The sequence below is a fragment of the Triticum aestivum genome, chromosome 3B (genome assembly GCF_018294505.1).
Source record: "Triticum aestivum cultivar Chinese Spring chromosome 3B, IWGSC CS RefSeq v2.1, whole genome shotgun sequence".
Lineage (NCBI taxonomy): Eukaryota > Viridiplantae > Streptophyta > Magnoliopsida > Poales > Poaceae > Triticum > Triticum aestivum.
In genome coordinates this window covers 527,297,860-527,320,887 of record NC_057801.1, presented here as the reverse complement: position 1 = coordinate 527,320,887, position 23,028 = coordinate 527,297,860, and the positions used below count along the sequence as shown (strand labels likewise).

Sequence of the window (23,028 nt, the reverse complement as noted above, 5' to 3'; positions counted from 1 at the left end):
AGTTCAGTAAAAACATTGACAATTCCACGCGCCCCCCAAAAAAGAAAGTTAACACTGACACTTGTCTACGTTGACAGTAGTGAGTACACATGGACACTTGTCTACATCGCACTCCCAATCAACACACGCACCTACCTCTTCCTAAATTCCAACCACTTAATGACGCTTATCATCATGGCATCAGCAGCCATATCTGTATCTGCAGTGACGCAGCGGCAGCTAGGCGCGCGACACGCCCAAACCGATACTCATCAGGATAGCTCCGGAGAAAAAACGAAGACGACGACACAGGCGAGCCCGAAGATATCGGCACGCTCGCGCGCACGCACGCAACTCACTTTGCCGTTTCGGTTCATTCACTCGAGTGAGTCGACTCCTTTATCGTCTTCCCCTCCTCTCCACGAGCTTCCTTTTCAACCGCCACATTCCTCTCGCGGGTGATTCTTCCACCTGTACTCTACCTCCCGCTCCTCACCCGCCGTCTCCTCCACTCCACCGCAGATGCCGCCCAAGGTGTCCGCTGTCGCCGCCGGCGAGGCCCACACGCTCGCACTCACCGGTAAGGAGCCTCCCGCTTGACCACTTTAGTCACGTCACGCGGATGCTTCCGGGCACCGCCGGAATTCGGGATCTGAGAGGTGGTTTTGCTCGTGGCTTGCAGGTAACGGGGAGCTCTACTCATGGGGGCGGGGGACGTTCGGCCGCCTTGGCACCGGTCGCGAGGCGGACGTGCACGTGCCCACCGTCGCTGCTCCTGCTGCGGGGAGGCAGCGGCCCAGGTTCACCGCCGTCGCCGCCGGCGCGTACCACAGCCTCGCGCTCGACGGTTCGTGCTCTATGCCTCTATCTCGTCCGCCTTTTCTACTACTGCACTCCTCCTCGTGCTAGTAAAAGCGAAACTAGACATTGTTGTACAGCAATTTGGGTTGGGAAAATACTGTCTGAAGTACCTGCAGCATTCTGAATTTCTGATGTTCGTGCGGCTTGTGGGGAGTGGTAGATGCACTAGCCTGAAAACCGCAATTGACCTTACAGTGGCTCCAAACATGAGACCGTTATGAACGAGTGATTCCATTAACCTGGCAGTTTGTAAGTTAAATGATGCCCATGGTCCAAGAAGCCATGTGTGCTTGCTCTTGATTTCACAAGTACTGTATTTGGTATCTGGCTTTCACAAAATGTGTGCAGGCATGTCATGTGCATTGAATTTTTCTGCCGGTGATTTATGCAACTGTTCGTGTGGTCTGGACCTTACTATGCTTTGCTGACTGAACCGATTCAGTGAGAGTATCAAGTAGTACACAAAACATCCTTGTTTCTCTAGGTTCTTGGTGCATGAAAAATACTCAAAAGTAGGGAAACGCAATTACTAAATAGTATGATGAAGGTTGATACTGAAGTTTCATTTGGTAATGAATACTCTTCAACGCTGCAGATGAAGGCTCACTCTGGTCATGGGGCTACAATATCTGTATCCTTTATCCTTTTTGTGTAATTTTGTACTTTGTCATCTCGAAATCACTCTAGTAATATCCTGTCATTGTCAACTATTTTACTTCCTTGACTACCTAACGGATGGTCAGCTTGGCTATGGAGAAGAGAATTCTCTTTCTCCATGTTTGGTTGACGGGTTTCAAGATTTGGGTTCCCCTGAAACACTGCAGGATGAAGAACAGAACACTCTTGCACGGACTCCTTTGAAGGTACGAAAGAAGCAATCCTTTTCAACAATCAACAGTTTGCAAGACTATAAGCTCGAGAACTTTCTGCTTAATTAATCCCTATGTAATATGCATGTTCTGTTACAGTTGTCTTCTGTGAAAGCTGGGGGCATGATGTCATTTGCAATAGATAGTCTTGGGGCCCTGTGGATGTGGGGAAATTGCCCGCAGCAGACTGATGATGGGGAGTTTTACATAGCAGCTACCTCAGCCCCACTGCCTGTGTGGGATTTCCATGGCCACACTGTAGTTAAGGTTGCCTGCGGTAATGAACATGTTGTGGCTGCCGTCAGTGCTGGAGAGACGTATACAGGAGGTGACCTTGTCTGTTATTCCTGGGGCAACAACAACCATGGGCAGTTGGGTCTGGGTGACAAGGAAAGTAGGTCTCGTCCCGTGCTCATCTCAGAATTTGGTGAGGGCTCTTCATGGGAGGTGTATGAAATTGCATGCGGAGCTTGGCACACTGCTGTGCTCACCAATAAGAAGTCTTTTGATCAGGATCTTGAATCTCGGTGCTGGACATTTGGCATTGGTGACAATGGGCAGCTTGGCCATGGAACAACTGCCACCATCTGCTCCCCGCAGCCTGTTGACGGCTTGCCCACCGGTTCCTTCCTCATCTCTCTTGATTGTGGACTGTTCCACACGGCAGTAGTCTCCTCCGATGGAGAGGTGTGGTGCTGGGGAATGGAGAGAGGTCTCGGATTGTGCCCAGATGCTAGCTTTTCAGGAATGGACGCAGGGGATGCCCTGTACCCCATAAGAGTTCAGTCTCCTGAGACGAATGGGTTCAAGTTTCTTGGTCCAGTGCAGGTTGCCTGTGGAGCTGCCCACACTGTTCTTGTTGCCGGTGACGGGTACAGGATGTGGGCATGGGGCCGAGGCCGCAGCGGCGTGCTTGGGAGAGACCAGACTACTGACAGTTACACTCCATGCGTTGTGATGTGGCCTCCTCTTGATGAGAACTTCCAAGAGATTCATGAGGACCAAGGGCAGGCGTCGACATCAAGAGCGAACGACGGCACTAACACTGAGCTGGAGCTGAAGTTATCTGCTGCCTCGGAGGAGCTACAGTTCCTTAGGTCAAAACTGACACTCATGGAGAGATATGCCAACATACTCCACATTTCAATATTCCGCAAGCCCATGGACGAACGGACACTTCCTCGCTCACTTCAAGAGTCTGCAGTCTTTGATATCAGAAAGGAATTTGAGAACATCTTGGATTCGTCGGATACTGATGAGCTCGCTCGCTTGGAGATGTTTTACCGTAGCATGCTTTCTGGTGTTAAGGACAAGCTTCTCAAGAGAAAAGTTGAAGTGATGGTCCAAGAATGCATTGTTTCACTCTCTGCAGGGAGGCAAACCCCGCGTGGTCAGTGAGTTGGAAGACTGTTGTTATAAACTGCATTTTCTCTGTACAGAATAGAACTTATATTATACAGTATGTATTAAAATCGCAATAAGCTCTCTGTGCAAACCTGTTGTTTCACCTATTTTGTCAACTTTCTACTGCAACGTAGACTAATTATTTGGTATATCACCTATCACTGATGGTCACTTGGCTGACCATTTTATGGGCACGATCTGTGCTATCGCATAATTGTAGGGTTTACCGTGTTATATTCTCCGTGTTAAATATTCTCAGTATGTACATACATTATCTAAGATCAGCTAATATATATGGCAATACTAGCAACTAAAAAACCATAGTTAGATAGGTAGCAGCAGGCAAATATAGTGTCTTTTGATGTTTTATTATCATCAGACAGCTTACTCTAGTGAATATGTATCTCGCTTAATATAAAAATACGATCCTTGTGTCATGAACCTAAAATAGGCTTTTATCGCTTATTTGCATTGTTCTTTCATTCAACATTGTTGTTTTGTTGGAAGCGATATGTTTTAAAAGGTGACATGCTCTTGAAGTAGCTTGGGAGTTGATTTGCACCAAACAGCTGGTGATCTCGGTAGCTTTGGAAACTGACTAGCAGGCAGAGGCGCGGCGACACGCCGCGCCCATGAAAGAGCCTGTTCAAATGCTTGTTGCTTTGGCAAGGAAAAAACAATTTTGTATAAATATCAGTATACCACATGATCAAACTTCTGTCTAGCCTTTGTCGGACCTACTGTATATCAACCAGTCTCAATACATGTCGCAGTAAATATGAAAAGATAATTTATGCTTCCATAGAAGTAGCCACTTCTTATCTTAGGTCTGAAACTACACTAAACATCCAAAAACAATAGAAAAATTGTGCCAGAAATTTTAAAATCCTTACAAATTTGGGAAAGTAAGCACTGCCTTGCAGCAAACATTACCTTATGTAGTCTCATTTTACATCACGGCCTTGTTTTGTTTTCAATGAAAACAGAAGCAGGGGTGGTGCCCTTGAAGATCATTCTTTTTACATCATGTTCGTTTGGAAGACTGAGGCGATCATTCTGAGCATTGGCACCATTGTTCAAAAAATCAAGTGAAGTCAGTGTGGTAGACAGGGCCGGATGAATGGAGAAGTAGAATGGTGTCACATAGGCACACATAGGACCTGTACTTTCTTTTCTTCAATATAGTGTCTACCAGTAATGAAAATACTTGATCATTTACCCTTGTGCGTCCTGTAAACATGGCCAAACTGGGCCAATATCTTCACTGATGCTAATGCATCTAATGGAGTACAGTCCCTAATAATGTGCTCTTCATCTCACTTATTTATTTATGTACACCAAGACAAGGTTGTTAGAATCGCAATGTCGAATCAGATCGGAGCTCTGATGGTAGGATCATAAATCATAGAATATTAACTATCAGGATCGTAGAAATATAGATTCTATGAACTAAAATCGTAGAATCAGAGGGGTTAGATTGTATTGTAAAGTCATAGAATCGCAATTCTGACAACCTTGTGACCAAAATCACTATATCAAACAGACAAACAGTTCATAAGCATCGTGAGTACCGACAGGGAGAAACAATAAAAAAAACATGATTCATATAAGTTTCTACTACTCAGAGCCAACTTAAAAAATCTCAAGAGTCTGATAGCCGAGTCGGATCTCCTCCTTCTCCCCAAACTCCAACAGAGAGATGGCGCACTCTGGCAAGGTCTTCTCCTCCCCAGCTGTCACGGATGCCGAGCCCTTGGGTGGCGCGATAGCCACCACCACGACGCCGTCATACGCCAGCTTCGGAAGTGCCATGAGCCCCCCACCACCCTCTTGTTCTCCGCGGCCACGTCAAATCTGAAGGAGGCAGCGGAGCTGGTGCCGCAGCACCAAGCCGAGAGCACGCATAGCTAGTCAAGCCGGCAGGTGGAGGAGGAGAGCCCCTTGTACTGCAGCGGATCTCCCCTTTCTATCCGTCTCTCTCTCTGTGTGTGCGCGCGCGCGCGTGCGTGCGAGGAGGATAAGGAAGAAGTGAGGGATCAGTGCTTCTCTCGATTTTTCCGTGGCCTTCAGCGGAAACGATCAGCCCTTTCTGTCCATCTCTCTAGGGTTGTCTCTTTCTCTCTCAGAGAAGATCGGTCAGCGAGCCGCACCTCTTGATATTTCATGGCACGATAGATATCAATAGCGCTCGGCTGAGAGTAAACCCGGCCATGGGCAGCCCGGCCCGACGACCCGACCCGAAAAACCCGGGCAGGGCCGGGCCGGGCTTGACATTCGGGCCGGGCTCAGGCTTTGTTTTGCAACCCGAAAGATAGTTCAGGCCGGGCTCGGGCTTAAATTTTTCCGTATTTCGGGCCGGGCTTTCGGGTTTCGGGCCGGGCTTGCATGTGCACGGACTAAAAAACAGCATTCGGGCCGGGCTTTCGGGCTTCGGGCTTGATTTCAGGCCGGGCTCGGGTTTGAAAATATGAAGTATTTCGGGCTTCGGGCCGGGCTTTCGGGCTTCGGGCTTGATTTCAGGCCGGGCTCGGGCTTGAAAATATGGAGTATTTCGGGTTTCGGGACGGGCTCGGGCTTGAGAAATGAAGGTCGGGCTTTTACAAGCCCGGCCCGAAACCCGGCCCGGCCCGACGTTTGCCCAGGTTTAGCTGAGAGCTCTCGCCCACAACGGGGAGCGCATAGGAGGAGCCCCTCCTTAGCCATTTTAATTATCTTATATTGTAATAAATGCATCTAGTGCCATCCTAGTTGATTTTGGAGTATTAACGATAAACTTGGATGAGGAACTAGTGTGTGTGAGGTTCACAGGAGAACACAGGTAGAAGTCCCTATTGATTCCGTTTACCCATTGAAGATGTGTTGATATCAGATTTTTGCATGGTCAAAAACATAATTAAGAAGGCCTCAAATGTAGAAGTGTTCAAAGTGAGAAAATTATGTATCATCAAAAGGAGAAACTTTGATCTTTCGGCCATACACTACTGGAATCAGCTTTTTTGTCGTTCACCATGGCGGAAGGCAAAGGCACGGATGCCGGACGGCAAAGACCTTTGTCGTCAGCCAGCGGACGGCAAACCATCCGGCTGAACACGTACCAGCAAAGGCCTTCTTTGTCGTCTACTTCGTAGAAACGGACGACAAAGGGTTGTGACGTCAGCCATCCAAGGCCAGCAGACGACAACGACGACGGACGGCAGCGGTGTGAGGTGAGAGCCGTTAGGGGGTTAACGGCGTTCTTTGCCGTCCGCCAGCCGACGGCAAAGAGGCAAAGCTCTTTGCCGTCCGCTGACGGACGACAAAGAGCTTAGCTAGGGCAGCACTGGGATGCTGCCACGTGGCTAGCTATGCCATCGGCCAGTAGACGACATAGATGGCCCTGTTTGCCAGGCCTATTTGGTCACTTTGTCGTCCACTTGCAGACGACAAAATGACCAAATAGACAGCCAGTGTTGCCAGTTTGCACAGGTGACTGTCACGTGTCCTCTTTGCCGTCTGCTAGCGGACGGCAAAGAGCTTTGTCGTCCGCTAGCAGACGGCAAAGAGGCTACACATCCCCTGTTTTTATTTAAATCCAATTAATTAAACATAGTTTCAAACACAGATATACATGCATACATATCCAACAGCATGTCCAACAACATATTTGATCAAATCCAACAACATAGTTCAACGAAGTCCAACATATCCATGTATACATAACCACAAACAAGTTTCCAACAACATATTCATATAGACATACATATCCAAACAAGTTTTCATAAACAACAAGGAAGCACCAGAAGAATAGTACACTCCATGAATCCAAGCCTTCCTCATGTAAATCAAATCTGCAAATTGGGAAAGATGAAAGTTAGAAGAAGAAGACTAGTTAGAAGAAGAAGAGAAAGAAGAAGAAGAAGAAGAAGATTTTTCTTCTTCTCTTTCTTTTTCTCCGCTTCTCTTCTTAGAGCTAAGCTAGGTAAAAATGCTAAGTGTAGGTCATTTTAGAGCTAAGCTAGGTAAATAGGTTATTTTGTAGCTTAGTAAGGTTATTATGTCATTTTCGAGGAAAATAAGCTAAGTCTATATCATTTAGGACGTAACAAAGATTATCATGCCATTTTTGACCTAAGTATGCTAAGTATGTCATAAATGAACTGAATAAGCTAAGTATAGCTCATTTTTTTATATAACTTAGGTAATTATGCCATTTAGAAGGAAAATAAGCTAAGTATCCATTTGTAAAGCAAAACATTAGAGAAAACTTGACCTCATCAGGACATATGATGAAGATCGCAACTAAGGTAACAATTGATCTAACGGCATAATGATACCAAGCCTCATTATCAATGGCATATTTTCTAATCTTCTTAAACTTCAGGCGCATTGCATCCATCTTTAAGCGCATTGCATTCATCTTCATCTTGTGATCATCGATGACATCGGCAACATACAACTCCAATGTCATCTTCTCTTCTTCAATTCTTTTAATTTTTTCTTTCAAATACTCATTTTCTTTTTCAACTAAATTTAACTTCTCGACAAGAGGGTCGGTTTCAAATTCTGGTTCACATACCTCCTAGATTAAAATATCTCTATGTCAACTTGATGGTCATAATTGTCATAAATGCGAAATGCAACAAATAGTTATGAAAGAGAATTTACCACATCCAAATCATAAAGCGGGCGAGGGCCGACGGGGGCGGAAATCAAGACCATGGCACTATGTATAAGAAACAATCATACAAAGTAAGAAAATTATACATACCAACTATATAAATTATACAAAGTACAACATAAAAATTTGAATACCTAAGAATCACTATCAGTAATGATGTGCTCATCATTAATAAATGCATCATCATCATCACTATCGGTAATGACGTGCTCATCATCATCATTAACAAATGCATCATCATGTGGAAGGCCACCTTTACGTAATCGTTCAAGCATTGACAGGTCATCTGCAGCAGTAACTTCTTCTTCTTCCGGCTCTTCTTGTTCCGGCTCAGGGTCGGATTCACTATCGTTGTCTACTTCAATGTTCTGGGGTGGAGTAGAGCGTTTCTTGAAACGTTGTTTGGCAAGACATGTTTCTTGGAAGAATTCAACTTCATCATATGTGTCTTGGTTAATGTGACGTCCATAATCCTCTTCATTGGGGGGAGGTGGTCTAACACGTGGTGGCACTTCATAAACGACATCCCAACCACTGAGATTTGGATCACTTTGAGAGGCCCACGGTAGATAGAAAACTTGGGTTTCATGTTGAGCCGTAATATAGACATCGGGAACATCCAAATGGGTGCTTTGTTTGATTTCGACTAGCCCTATATGTTCATGAGTCCTTCTAGTCTTCCTTGGCTGGAACCAATAACATCTGAACAGTACGACGTTTGGTGGGTTATCACCATAGAATTGAAGTTCATAAATTGCTTCAACTCTTCCATAATACTCGACACCTCCTTCCCCGATAGCAGAGACACAACAATTTGTAGACTTTCGGTCGGCCATAGATAGCTCTTTGCCATAGGTACGAAAGCGATATTCGCCTCCTTGCTTTGATAGAAGCTCATACTCTTCGACGGAATCCTTTTGGATCACCGCTCCATACGAGAATATGGCGACGTATCGACTGCATCAAATATCCAGGAACAAGAGCAGTTCAAAGAAATTAGAAGTTGCAAAACAATGTAACGAGATCTTACTCGATGTACGGCCGCACTTCTGTTAGGTTGTTAAAGAGATACAGCGAAATGGTCTGTTATTCTTCAACATCCAATGATACTAGTTTCCAAGCACTGGATGGTGCGAGATTCCCTTTGAATAGGCTGAGGTTGGATTGACCCTTTGTAGGCTCGTTAGCACTGTACCGAGGCTTCGGATTATGCAAATGATGATTTTTGGCTTCATAGTGTGCTGTCACGAAGTTTGGCGCCTCCTCAGTGATGAATGCCTCGGCCATCGATGCTTCTATTCTATGTTTATTTTTACATTTTCAAGCGCATTGCATCCATCTTCAAGCGCATTGTATTCATCTTCATCTTGTGATCATCGATGACATCAGCAACATATGTCATCTTCTCTTCTTCAATTCTTTTAGTTTTTTCTTTCAAATACTCATTTTCTTTCAAACCCCTAGATTGCATTGTAGTTTCGTGACATCCCTTTGTTTTACACTAGATTGCATTGTAGTTCCGTGACATCCCTTCGTGATGTTAAAATGTGCAGATGCAGAAAATTTGGAGCATTCCAAATAGCGTCTCATTCCACGACCATGAGAGCGTCCAAACCCCTCAAGATGTCCCAAGAACAGACGCTTAATACAATGCATTTGATTATTCTTGCTTCACGAGTCACTCAACTGAGTCACTTACATGAATGACGTTCCTGGATGATGCAGATAACAAGTTTCCTTACAACCAAGGGCTCAAGATTTTGCATTCCTCACCCTAAAGCTTTTGTTTCCTTACAAAAAAGGCCAAAATTTGAACAAGTCATGTGGTTTTTTGCTAGAAATTTTGGCAGCATGACGCGTCGCATAAGAAATTCAAATAAAGAGAATGGTGTTGTATTGTTCATTCCAAGATTCAATCATGCACAAGTGCAAGTCAGTCAATACACTTACATATCATCATCCTACCAAACCTTTTGCTCAACAACAACACCACAAACTAAATAAGCTGATGGATTAATCTAACACCAGCTCCCACACTACTCACTACTGGCCCTTCCTTCCTTGTCTTGTCATTTTTCTTCCGTTCGAGCGAACGGTCACAGCACATGTATTGACGTACCAAGATATGCCTTCCTTCCAAGAGCTAGTACCCGGCAAAACAACAACCCATCCACTCTGCAACAACCCAATTACGACGAAGCGGCGCCACAATCTCCATCCATCGGTCATCTCGCCCTTCACAATATCAAGCTTCCCGCTGACCTGGGCAAAGAGAGACAGTGAGAGCAAGAGAGCAAACGAGGTTGACTAGTGGCCCCAATCCATAAAGGACAAACAATATATCATGCCAAAGCAACAGAAAAATTTACAGCAGCAAAAAGAACAATATACAATACATTTTATAGCAGGAAAAACCACAACAACCTAAAAGCCTAGATGGTTTAGTTTGTGGATACAATTAACAGGGCAGTATCATACCATGTCCAGTTTGTGAGCACAAGTGATTGAAAATGATGTGAAATCAAAACTCTAAAGATTAGCTAGCCGAGGTTCCGGAGAAGACAACATCCCTCGTCATCTAACAATCATATACAAGTTGCACAACACCTGCACTACACATGCATTGAGCAAAATGGCTCTAGATCAAATATCAAATACTGCATGTTATATTAATTCCAGTCATATTTATCACCCCCCCCCCCACACACACACACGTCTTTCCAGAAGATCATATCATCATTGCTGCAGGGCTTACACTGCAGCAGAATCTATGACCATCAATTAAATAAAAGTGAAAAATATGTTTTCATGTGTGAAGTCCCAGGATGAGTAGTTGTGAGACAGCAATTGCAGTGAGCTATTTCAACTACAAAATAGAAGGCCCAGCTTATGAGTGAGTTACTGGCATGTGATGGACCGATGGTCAGCCCCACAAGCATCATGCACAGGCACATCACACATGCATTAATTTCCAAGACAGAACTGGGTGGGTGTCTAATAATTCAGGGCTTGAATCTATCAATTATCTAACATAATGCATAATTATCGTATCTTCCTCTGTATGTATTCTTCAGCATAGTGCACTACACAGGGAAGAAGAACAACTTGAAATGCGGTATCTCTCGCAGTGAAGATGAGAGGGTAGGTACCTTGAAGAGCTCGTCAAGAGCGCCCAGATGGAAGTCTCCTCGCCCTCCTAGACAAGAGAAGAAGCACATGGAGGGAGGAAGAGACGACGGATGATCCACCATCCTCGCCGGGGCGATCAGTCAACAACTCCTCAGTCTTCTTGGGCTTCGACAGAAGGTACCAGCCAAGGGCGCTCTGGAATGCAAGGGTGCCTGCCAGGACAGTGTATCTCATGTTCTTATCGGTTGACACGCCTGCTATGGATGCCGGCGCCATTGAACCGCCGCCTCCAGTGTTCACATCGCCTGCTGCGGGCCTTGGTGTTGACGGAGCTTGCTCTCTTATGCTGGGACCCTGCAGGAATTTAAATCCCCTATTAGTCAGTTACACGAACCACACACAACATGTGTACACGAGTGTATCTCAGACTATAGCCTGGCAAAAAAATCATAGATAATTCATCACATGTAGTCTAAAACCCTAGCGTTTCATAGTGCGAGATTCCCTTTAAATAGGCTAAGGTTGGATTGACCCTTTGTAGGCTCGTCAGCATTGCACCGAGGCTTCGGATTATGCAAATGACGATTTTTGGCTTCATAGTGTGCTATCACGAAGTTTGACGCCTCCTCAGTGATGAATGCCTCGGCCATCGATGCTTCTATTCTACGTTTATTTTTACATTTTGCTCGAAGCGTCTTCTGTATCCTCTCAGTTGAGTAGCACCAACGATTTTGCACGCCCCCCCCCAATCGTGCCTCGGTCGAGAGATGCAAAATCAAGTGTTGCATTGGATTAAAGAAGCTTGGCGGAAAGATCATTGTAGATCAACTCTGGCACCAACTATTCCATTTCTTCTAGGAGGCCAGGCGATAGTTCTTTCGCACAAAGAACACGGAAGAAATAGCTCAGTTCTGCCAGTACTAGCCATTTATCCTCAGGGATGAAGCCACGCAACATCACCAGCATTATCCGCTCTATCCATATGTGCCAATCATGACTTTTTAGACCAAATATTTTCAATTTATCAAGACTCGCTCCCCTCTTTAGATTTGTTGCATACCCATCGGGGAACTTCAACTGCATTTTCACCCACAAAATAATTTCCTTCATAGCTGGCCTTCCAAGATTGAACCATGCATTTGGCTTCTTCCAGATCCGCTTTCCTTTCGGTTCTTGCATGTTTTGTAACGATCTATCACAGAGCTCCTTTAGATTGTCGCTAGCCTTCGTATTATCCTTTGATTTCCCCTTTATGCCGAACAATGTACCAAAAATGGCTTCGGTGATACTCTTTTCAGTGTGCATCACGTCGATGTTATGTGGGCAAAGGAGGTCTTTGAAGTAAGGCAGATCCCAAAAGCATGTCTTGTGAGTCCATGAGTGTTCCTTATTATACCCCTTGAAATACCCTGGATGCTCTGGATCTGGATCGAGGGCGTTTATCTGATCTAGGGTCTGTTGGCCTGTCAACGCAGGTGGTATAGAGTGTTTGACAACTCTACCTTTCATGAAGTTCTTATTGTCTTTCCTAAACTTATGGCGAGGATCTAGAAACTGTCTATGCAAGTCGAAGCAACTATACTTGCGCCCCGCCGTCAGCCAACGAAACTCAAGAGCTCCCTTGCATGTGGGGCATGGGAACCTTCCATGCACACACCAGTCAACGAATAGCGCATATGCCAGCAAGTCATGCGTCGAGTACATGTACCAGGCACGCATTATGAAGTTATCTTTGCTAAAGGCGTCGTATGTCTTGAACCCATTATCCCAAGCTTCTTGCAATTCGTCCTTAAGCGGTTGCATGTACACATTCATATTCTTCCCTGGATAGTTGGGCCCTGGAATTATCAACGTTAGGAAAATGTTCTTTCTTTGCATAATCTGCCCGGGGGGGGGGGATTGAATGGAATGACAAACACGGGCCAACAGCTGTATGGGGCTGCCATCTGACCAAACACATTGAACCCATATAGCTGACGGCGACTCGAGGATGCCTTGGATCTGCCTTTTTTTCCTTATGTAATGCATCGAAGCGCTTCCACGCTTCACCACCGATGTGTGCACCATCATCACATTCCCATCTGCATCTAGTTCGGTTCTTTTGCCCGTTTTGTGCCATGTCATTTGTCTGGCCGTATCTTCGACCATGAAAAGACGTTGAAGTCTTGGTACAATTGGCATATACCGAAGAACATTAATGGGTATTTTGGTCTGTGTCTTCTCAACCATACCGTTGTCTACCACAACATACCTGGAAGAATTGCAAATGGGACAATAGTTCAAGTCCTCATACTGAAGCCTGAATAAGACACATCCTTTCTCACAGGCATGTATCTTCTCATAGGGCATCTTAAGAGCACGGAGGATTTTGTTTGACTGGTACAGGTTTGGAGGTAGCACATGGCCTTTGGGTAGAAATCGTCCGAAAACTGTCATCATCGCGTCGTAGCATTCTCTGCCCAAGTTGAATTGAGCCTTCAAAGCCATTATTTGTGAGATGGCATCCAACTGACAAAGCTCAGTGTGCTCGTGGAGAGGACGTTTTGAGGACTCCAACATTTCAGTGAAGGCCTTTGCAGATTCCTCCATCTCCTCGTCCGAGTCCCGAGCATCGTCAAAGTCTTGCACCATTCTGCGGTCCCGGTACCATGCTCGTCGGTGCGACGACGAACCACCTTGGCTCTGGCACGTTGGGCAGACTCACCATGTAATGTCCAGACCGTGTAACCAGGCGTAAAACCAAACTTCTGTAGGTGTTTACTTATTTGAAGCTCTTCCCTCTGATTATAGTTGTCGCACCAGACACAGGGGCACCAGCTAAATTTCTGGCCATTTGCAAATGCGGCTCTAACAAACCCCTTAGTTTTTGTTAACCATTCCTCGGTCCAAACATACTGACTAGTGTAACCAGTGTACAACCACGCACGATCACTCATATTAACTTCCTACTGGACACACAAGAAATATATACATAATTAGGCAAACCATATCCATCAGTTAATGGAGTTTGTTAGTTTTATTACGTCCATGCAACCTACACGCTAATAGGTAAGGATAGGTCCTAATCTCACCCGAGTATGTGTAGATCGGGTTCGTTTTCCCATGCTCTACTCCGGATCCGACGCAAAATTTCGGCAGCACCTCCCCGCTGTTCTCTTGATACACGTCTCGGCAATAAGCAGAGAGGATGTGTACCCGGAGAACAATAGGGAGGCACTGACAAAATTCAGCATCGGATCCGGAGCTGAGCATATGAGAAAATGAACCCAATCTACACATACTCGGGCTGCCCATGGATAACGTTGGACAATTCGAAAGAATCACGATTATAAATATGCAAATGCATGCATATTCATAGATGTAACCCTTTCGAACGGGAGATGCATAGTGGTTACGCATACTGATGATTGAAACCTATAGCTAGCAAGTTTCATCAGCATGAAGACCGGAATAGAGCAAATGAAGGGGGAGGAGGAGATGTCATTTGTGCTCACCAACGAACGCAGGGGCGGAGCTCGTCGAACACTAGACCCTCACAATGACGAAATAACTGCATATTTAAATCGAAAGATGAGTAACATAGCAAGTATTCGACACCGAGGGCCACATGTACCTCGCACTGAAGATACTTGTTATTTACGGTACCATCGACACCGAGGAACCCTCTAACCCTCTCGTCCCCGGGTAAACTAAATAGCAACTACCATCGGTGCAAGGTACATGAGGCGGTCGGCGTTGAACACTAGATCCACATCCCACAAGTGAAGCCGGCGCCCGGCATCCCGCAACAATAGTTTTGGTGGCCGATGACGGTCGAACACCTTGGCGGATTTGTCTGGTAGCCTCTGCGATGAGGATTAAAGCCCAGTTTTGAAATTCTCAAACAACCAAACCAACTTGAGTTAGTTTGGGTGTTTCAAGTTTCAACACTTAGCTTTCAATCGTCATCTCTAAGGCCGGCAGACAAATTTGCAATGGTGTTCGACCGCCATCGATGCGGGGAACTGTTGCTGTTGGACGGAGGACCCTTGTGTCACTTGTGGGACGTGGATGTAGTATTAGACACCGACGGCCACATGTACCTCGCACTGATGATACTTACTACTTAGGGTACCATCGATATCGAGGAACCCCCTAATTAACCCCCTAATTCGCAATGGTGTTCGTCTGCCATCAACGCCGAGAACAGTCAACGCACAGTCGACGGGTCAGCACTCGGAACCGGGGTTCTCGGCATGGGCGTCGGGACCGGCGGGACCCACTGGCTCCACCATCTATCCCCTCGACAACCCTCTTCCTTTTTCCCTTTTTCCTCTTCTTTTACTTATTTTTCTTTTTTCAATTATTTTCTTCTTCTAACTATCTAAACCTAAATCTGGCACTAACCTAATCCTACCACTAAAACCTAAACCTAAACACAAAAAACAGTAAAAAAATCACCTTGGGTGGCGGGGCCGGGGCGCCGCCGGGGCGGCAAGCCTTGGGCGGCTCGGCGGTGGTGGAGGAGGCGGTGGGCGCCGGGGCAGCGAGGGCAGGGCGCCGCCGGGCGGCAAGCCGGGGCGGCGGGTGCGGGGCACCGCTGTGGGCCAGGGGTGGTGCGGGGCAGGGCGGCGAGCCGGGCGCCGGGGCGGGGGTGGTGCGGGGCGGGGCGGTGAGCCGTGCGCCGTGGCGGGGCTAGTGCAGGGCGGGGCGGCGAGGCCAGCCAGGCCGGGGCGATGGGGCAGGGCGCCGGGCCGGGGCGACGGAGCGGGGCACCAGGCCGGGGCGGCGTGCCGGTGGGGCGGTGGGGCGATGGGACGGGGCGGCGGGGCGGAGCGGCAGTCGAGGGCGGCGGCACGGGTGGTGAAGAGGAGATCGAGAGAGAGAGAGGGGGAGGGGTCGCGGGCGCGGCCCCTTTTCTATAGTAGGTCAGTTCTTTGCCGTCTTCTAGTAGACGGCAAAGAACATACCTAGTGGGGTGGGGCCGGGGGGGGAAACGGAGGACCTAATGGTCGTTCTTTTTTCCGTCTACTGGCTGACGGCAATGTAGTTTTGTCGTCAGCCAGCAGATGATAACCCACAAGTGTAGGGGATCGCAATAGCTTTCGAGAGTAAAGTATTCAACCCAAATTTATTGATTCGACACAAGGGGAGCCAAAGAATATTATTGAGTATTAGTAGTTGAGTTGTCAATTCAACCACACCTAGATAACTTAGTATCTGCAACAAAGTTTAGTAGCAAAGTAGTATGATAGCAAAGATAACAGTGATAAAAGTAACGATAATAGTTTTGTAGGAATTGTAACAATAGCAACGGAAAAGTAAATAAGCGTAACACAAGATGTGAAAAGCTCGTAGGCATTGGATCAGTGATGGATAATTATGTCGGATGCGATTCCTCGTGTAATAGCTATAACATAGGATAACACAAAACTAGCTCCAATTCATCAATGTAAAGTAGGCATGTATTCCGAATATAGTCATACGTGCTTATGGAAAAGAACTTGCATGACATCTTTTGTCCTACCCTTCCGCGGCAGCAGGGTCCTAGTGGAAACTAAGGGATATTAAGGCCTCCTTTTAATAGAGAACCGGACCAAAGTATTAACACATAGTGAATACATGAACTCCTCAAACTGCGGTCATCACCGAGAAGTATCCCGATTATTGTCACTTCGGGGTTGTCGGATCATAACACGTAATAGGTGACTATAGACTTGCAAGATAGGATCAAGAACACACATATATTCATGAAAACATTATAGGTTCAGATCTGAAATCATGGCACTCGGGCCATAATGACAAGCATTAAGCATAGCAAAGTCATAGCAACATCAATCTCAGAACATAGTGCATACTAGGGATCAAACCCTAACAAAACTAACTTGATTAAATGGTAAATCTCATCCAGCCCATCACCGTCCAGCAAGCCTACGATGAAATTACTCACGCACGGCGGTGAGCATCATGAAATTAGTGATGGAGGATGGTTGATGATGATGAAAGCGATTAATCCCCCTCTCTGGAGCCCCGAACGGACTCCAGATCAGCCCTCCCAAGAGATATTAGGGCTTGGCGGCGGCTCCGTATCGTAAAACGTGATGAAACTTCCTCTCTGATTTTTTTTCTCCGCGAAACGGAATATATGGAGTTGGAGTTGAGGTCGGTGGAGCCTCAGGGGGCCCATGAGACAGGGGGCGCGCCCAGGGGGGTGGGCGCACCCCCACCCTCATGGATAGGGTGTGGCCCCCCTGGTCTTGATTTTTTCGCCAGTATTTTTTATATTTTCCAAAACTTGCCTCCATGGATTTTCATGACATTCCAAGAACTTTTGTTTTCTACACATAAAACAGCATCATGGTAGTTCTCCTGAAAACAGCGTCAGTTCGGGTTAGTTTCATTCAAATCATGCAAGTTAGAGTCCAAAACAAGGGCAAAAGTGTTTGGAAAAGTAGATACGTTGGAGACGTATCAACTCCCCCAAGCTTAAAACTTTGCTCGTCCTCAAACAATTCAGTTGATAAACTGAAAGTGATAAAGAAAAACTTTTACAAACTCTGTTTGCTCTTGTTGTTGTAAACATGCAAAGCCAGCATTCAGGTTTCAACAAATATTATGAACTAACCATACTCACAATAACACCTGGTCTCACAATTACTCATATCAATGGCATAATCAGCTAGCGAGCCATAGTAATAAAACTCGGATGACAACACTTTCTCAAAACAATCATAAGATGATATAACAAAATGGTATCTCGCTAGCCCTTTCTGAAACCGCAAAACATAAATGCAGAGCACCTTTAAAGATCAAGGACTGACTAAACATTGTAATTCATGGTAAAAGAGATTCAATCAAGTCATACCCAATATAAACCAATAGTAATGAATGCAAATGACAGTGTGCTCTCCAGCGGGTGCTTTTTAATAAGAAGGTGATGACTCAACATAAAAGTAAATAGATAGGCCCTTCGCAGAGGGAAGTGGGGATTTGTAGAGGTGCCAGAGCTCAATTTTAAAATAGAGATTGAATAACATTTTGAGCGGCGTACTTTCACTGTCAATGCAACAACTATGAGATGGCTGTATCTTCCATACTACATGCATTATAGGCAGTTCCCAAACAAAATGGTAAAAGTTTATACTCCCCCACCACCAACAACCATCAATCCATGGCTTGCTCGAAACAACGAGTGCTTCCAACTAACAACAGCCCTGGGGAGTTTTGTTTAATTATATTGATTTGCTTTGATCTTTTTGGATCATGGGACTGGGCATCCCGGTTACCAGCCCTTTCTCGTGAATGAGGAGCGGAGTCCACTCCTCTTGAGAATAACCCACCTAGCATGGAAGATATAGGCAGCCCTAGTCAAAACATGAGCTGCTCGAGCATACAAAATAGAATTTCATTTGAAGGTTTGGAGTTTGGCACATACAAATTTACTTGGAATGGCAGGTAAATACCGCATATAGGAAGGTATGGTGGACTCATTGGAATAACTTTGGGGTTTAAGGAGTTTGGATGCACAAGCAGTATTCCCGCTTAGTACAGGTGAAGGCTAGCAAAAGACTAGGAAGCGACCAACTGAGAGAGCGACAACAGTCATGAACATGCATTAAAATTAATTCACACCGAACACAATCATGAGTAGGATATAATCCACCATGAACATAAATATCGTGAAGGCTATGTTGATTTGTTTCAACTACATGCATGAACATGTGCCAAGTCGAGTCACTCAATTCATTCAAAGGAGGATACCATCCCATCATACCACATCATAATCATTCTAATAGCATGTTGGCACACAAGGTAAACCATTATAACTCATAGCTAATCAAGCATGGCACAAGCAACTATAATCTCTAAATGTCATTGCAAATATGTTTACTTCATAATAAGCTGAATCAAGAACGATGAACTCATCATATTTACAAAAACAAGAGAGGTCGAGTTCATACCAGCTTTTCTCATCTCAATCAGTCCATCATATATCCTCATTATTGCCTTTCACTTGCACGACCGAACGATGTGTATAATAATAATAGTGCACGTGCATTGGACTAAGCTAGAATCTGCAAGCATTCAACTCAAGAGAGAAGACAAAGTAATATGGGCTCTAAGTTCAATAAACAATCATGCATATGACAGCCACTAAACATTTTCAATATGGTCTTCTACTCTTGACCCCCAAAGGAAAGAAAAGAAAATAAAACTATTTACACGGGAAAGCTCCCAAAAAGTAAAAGAAGAACGAGAAATCTTTTTGGGTTTTCATTTTAATTCTACTACAAGCATGGATAATACAATGAAAGAGTATGAGCACCGACGACTAGAATAGTGTGTGAACATGAATGTAAAGTTGGTGAGAAATACAAACTCCCCCAAGCTTACGCTTTTGGCCTAATTTGTTCTAATGCCAAGGGTCGCGACTACTCTCCCGGTGTACTGAGGGGTGTAATCAGGATACCACTGGCTGGCTGTCTCTTATGGATCCCACTGGTAAGATGATGCTCGATAAGGGTCCAGTGCAGGTTTCGGCTCAGGCTCAGGTTCTGGAGTGGATGCTTGGCCTCGATGAGCGTACACTGCTTCCGGCGTGACAAGAAAATTATCTGCAATCAAATCAAACAATAGAGGTGCAGGAAAAATAATAGTCTCATTGTGTTTCTTATTAAATCTCAGGTCATACAGGAGCATCTTATCTTTGTTGTCAACAATGAACTCATGTGCTACCATGATCTTGTAATCTTAAATGTAAGGAGACAATTTTGTCTCCTCTTTCTCATGGTGCCTAATAGGTATCTCAAAATGTCTAGCAAGACGTGCAGCATAGATACCTCCAAAGATGGGGCCTTTTGTACGATTCAGGCTTAGCCGTTTAGCAATAACGGCACCCATACTAAAATTGTTATCTCCAAACAAGGCATGGTGAAGAATAATAATATCAGGAACATTGAAGTTTCCACTATTTGCACGACCAATCAAGCATCTATGAGCAAATATGGCAAAGTAGCGTAAAACAGGAAAGTGTATGCTAGAGATTCTCGCATCGGAATCCTTCTTTGGATCCCCTACAGTGATAGTGTTAAAAAAGCCATCCATATCTTTACGATGGGGTTCATCTAATTTTCTCTCAAAGGGTATCCTACAAATCACGCAAAAATTACGTAAAGACATTTCCCTGAATTCATCATATAAATGAAATGACACTGAAGGCGGTGACTTCTTAGGATAATAATAAAAGTTTTGCATGAAAGTATTGGTGAGTAAGAGATACTGATCGATCCGGTCGCGGAGGAAATCGGTGAGGCCTGCATTCTCGATCAAAGAATAAAAATCTTCATAAATCCCGGCTTCTCTCTAGAAATTATCACAAGGCCATTCACACGGCTGTACTTCCGCTATGCGAGGAAGATTATACTTGGCCTTTTCCTTTTCTTTAGCTTGCTTTTCCTGGGAGCCTTGGCTAGAAGAGCCCCTCAAAATTTTCCTTAACATTTTCTGAAAATTTCTGAAATTTTAGTAACTTCAAAATAAAAGTGAATAAAACTAAACAAGATTGGTAGCAGCTACTCCTACAAGTGCCTAAAATCCTCAAATATTCCATAAAAAATCATACTAAATTTGCAGGGCATTTGGAGCACTTTTATTTTCGGGATATTTTTTATTGCACGGATAATTCAGAAAACAAACAAATAATACTTTTTTTGATTTATTTATTCTAAATAACAGAAAGTAAAAAGAGGGTACAGAAGGTTGTGCCTTCTAGTTTCATCCATCTCATGATCATCAAAATTAATCAACTAACAAGGTTGATCAAGTCTGGTTAACAAACTCATTCCGAATAACAAGGAACCAGAGAAATTTCAAATAACACTAAGTTACCTCAACGGGGATATGAACTTCCCCAATTATAAGAATATCATACTTTTTCTTGACAGTAGGGAGAGGAAATTCAAAACCTCCAATAATGATGGTTGGAACTTTTCCAATAGAATTGATGCTATGGACTTGAGATTGCTTCCTCGGAAAGTGTACCGTATGCTCATTACTATTAACATGAAAAGTGACATTGCCTTTGCTGCAATCAATAACAACCCCTGCAGTATTCAAAAAGGGTCTTCCAAGGATAATCGACATACTATCGTCCTCGGGAATATCAAGAATAACAAAGTCCGTTAAGATAGTGACATTTGCAACTACAACAGGCACATCCTCACAAATACCGACAGGTATAGCAGTTGATTTATCAGCCATTTGCAAAGATATTTCAGTAGGTGTCAACTTATTCAATTCAAGTCTACGATATAAAGAGAGAGGCATAACACTAACACCGGCTCCCAGATCACATAAAGCAGTTTTAACATAATTTCATTTAATGGAGCATGGTATGGTTGGTACCCTTGGATCTCCAAGTTTCTTTTGTATCCCACCCTTAAATGTATAATTAGCAAGCATGGTGAAAATTTCAGCTTTCGGTATCTTTCTTTTATTTGTAATGATATCCTTCATATACTTAGCATAAGGATTTACTTTAAGCATATCAGTTAAGCGCATACGTAAGAAAATAGGTCTAATCATTTTAGCAAAGTGCTCAAAATCCTCGTCATCCTTTGTCTTGGATGGTTTAGTAGGAAAGGGCATGGGTTTCTGAACCCATGGTTCTCTTTCTCTACCGTGCTTCCTAGCAACAAAGTCTCTCTTATCATAACGTTGATTCTTTGATTGTGGGTTATCAAGATCAACAGCAGGTTCAACTTCTACTTCATTATTTTTGCTAGGTTGAGCATCAACATGAACATTATCATTAACATTATCACTAGGTTCATGTTCATCAGGTGTGTCTACAACAGGTTCACTAGAAGCATGCAAAGTCCTATCGTTTTTCTTTTTCATCTTTTTAGAAGAACTAGGTGCCTCTAAATTATTTTTGTGGGAATCTTGCTCGATTCTCTTAGGGTGGTCTTTAGGATACAAAGGTTCCTGAGTCATTCTACCAGTTCTAGTAGCCACTCTAACAGCAAAGTCAAGTTTATTATTTAATTCATCGAGCAAATCATTTTGATCTTTAAGTACTTGCTCAGCTTGAGTAGCAACCATAGAAGCATATTTGCTAATGAGTTTAAGTTCACCATTAACTCTAGCCATATAATCACTCAAGCGTCCTATCTCGAAAGCATTATTCTTTAACTCTCTACCAACATAAGCATTAAAACTTTCTTGCCTAGCCATAAAGTCATCAAATTCATCTAAGCATGGGCTATGAAATTTAGTAGAAGGGATTTCAACTTTATCATATCTATAGAGAGAATTTACCTTTACTACCTGTGTCGGGTTATCAAGACAATGTGGTTCTTCGACAGGTGGTATATTAAGACCATGTATTTCTCCAATAGGAGGTAAATTCTTAACATCTTCAGCTTGTATACATTTTTCTTTCATTGATTTCTTTCCCTCTTGCATATCTTCAGGACTAAGAAATAAAACACCTCTCTTCTTCGGAGTGGGTTTAGGAATAGGCTCAAAAGTTGGCTCAATTGGTTCAGGAATTGCCTCAGGAATTGGCTCAGGAAGAGTCCAATTATTTTCATTAGTCAACATATTTTTCAATAGTAATTCAGCTTCGTCGACTGTTCTTTCCCTAAAAACACAACCAACACAACTATCCAAGTAGTCCTTGGAAGCATCGGTCAGTCCATTATAAAAGATATCAAGTATTTCATTTTCCTTGAGAGGATGATTAGGAAAAGCATTAAGTAACCGGAGAAGCCTCCCCCAAGCTTGTGGGAGACTCTCTTCTTTGATTTGCACAAAATTATATATTTCCCGCAAGGCAGCTTGTTTCTTATGAGCAGGAAATTATTTAGCAGAGAAGTAATAAATCATATCCTGGGGACTACGCACACAACCAGGATCAAGATAATTAAACCAAGTCTTAGCATCACCCTTTAATGGAATTATCTTCAGGATATAATAATAGCGAGACTTCTCATCATTAGTAAATAGGGTGGATATATCATTTAACGATGTGCCACAACAGTTTCAGATTCAAGGCCATAAAAAGGATCAGATTCAACCAAAGTAATTATCTCAGGATCAACAGAGAATTCATAATCCTTATCAGTAACACAGATAGGTGAAGTAGCA

At 44.1% G+C, this 23,028-nt stretch overlaps 1 protein-coding gene across 2 annotated transcripts; it reads left to right on the top strand.

Moving 5' to 3' along the window:
* Positions 1–301: 301 nt before the first annotated feature.
* Positions 302–3,262, top strand: LOC123070724 (ultraviolet-B receptor UVR8). 2 transcript variants are annotated; one of them, XM_044494025.1, is made up of 5 exons: positions 302–559; positions 662–826; positions 1,436–1,471; positions 1,576–1,703; positions 1,809–3,262. In XM_044494025.1, the coding sequence occupies exons 1-5, from the start codon at positions 502–504 to the stop codon at positions 3,105–3,107; spliced, it is 1,686 nt and encodes a 561-aa protein (XP_044349960.1). In that variant the 5' UTR covers positions 302–501; the 3' UTR covers positions 3,108–3,262. The 2 variants fall into 2 exon arrangements, with proteins under 2 accessions (XP_044349960.1, XP_044349961.1); XM_044494026.1 differs by having other exon boundaries at positions 451–559; positions 1,584–1,703.
* Positions 3,263–23,028: the final 19,766 nt, after the last annotated feature.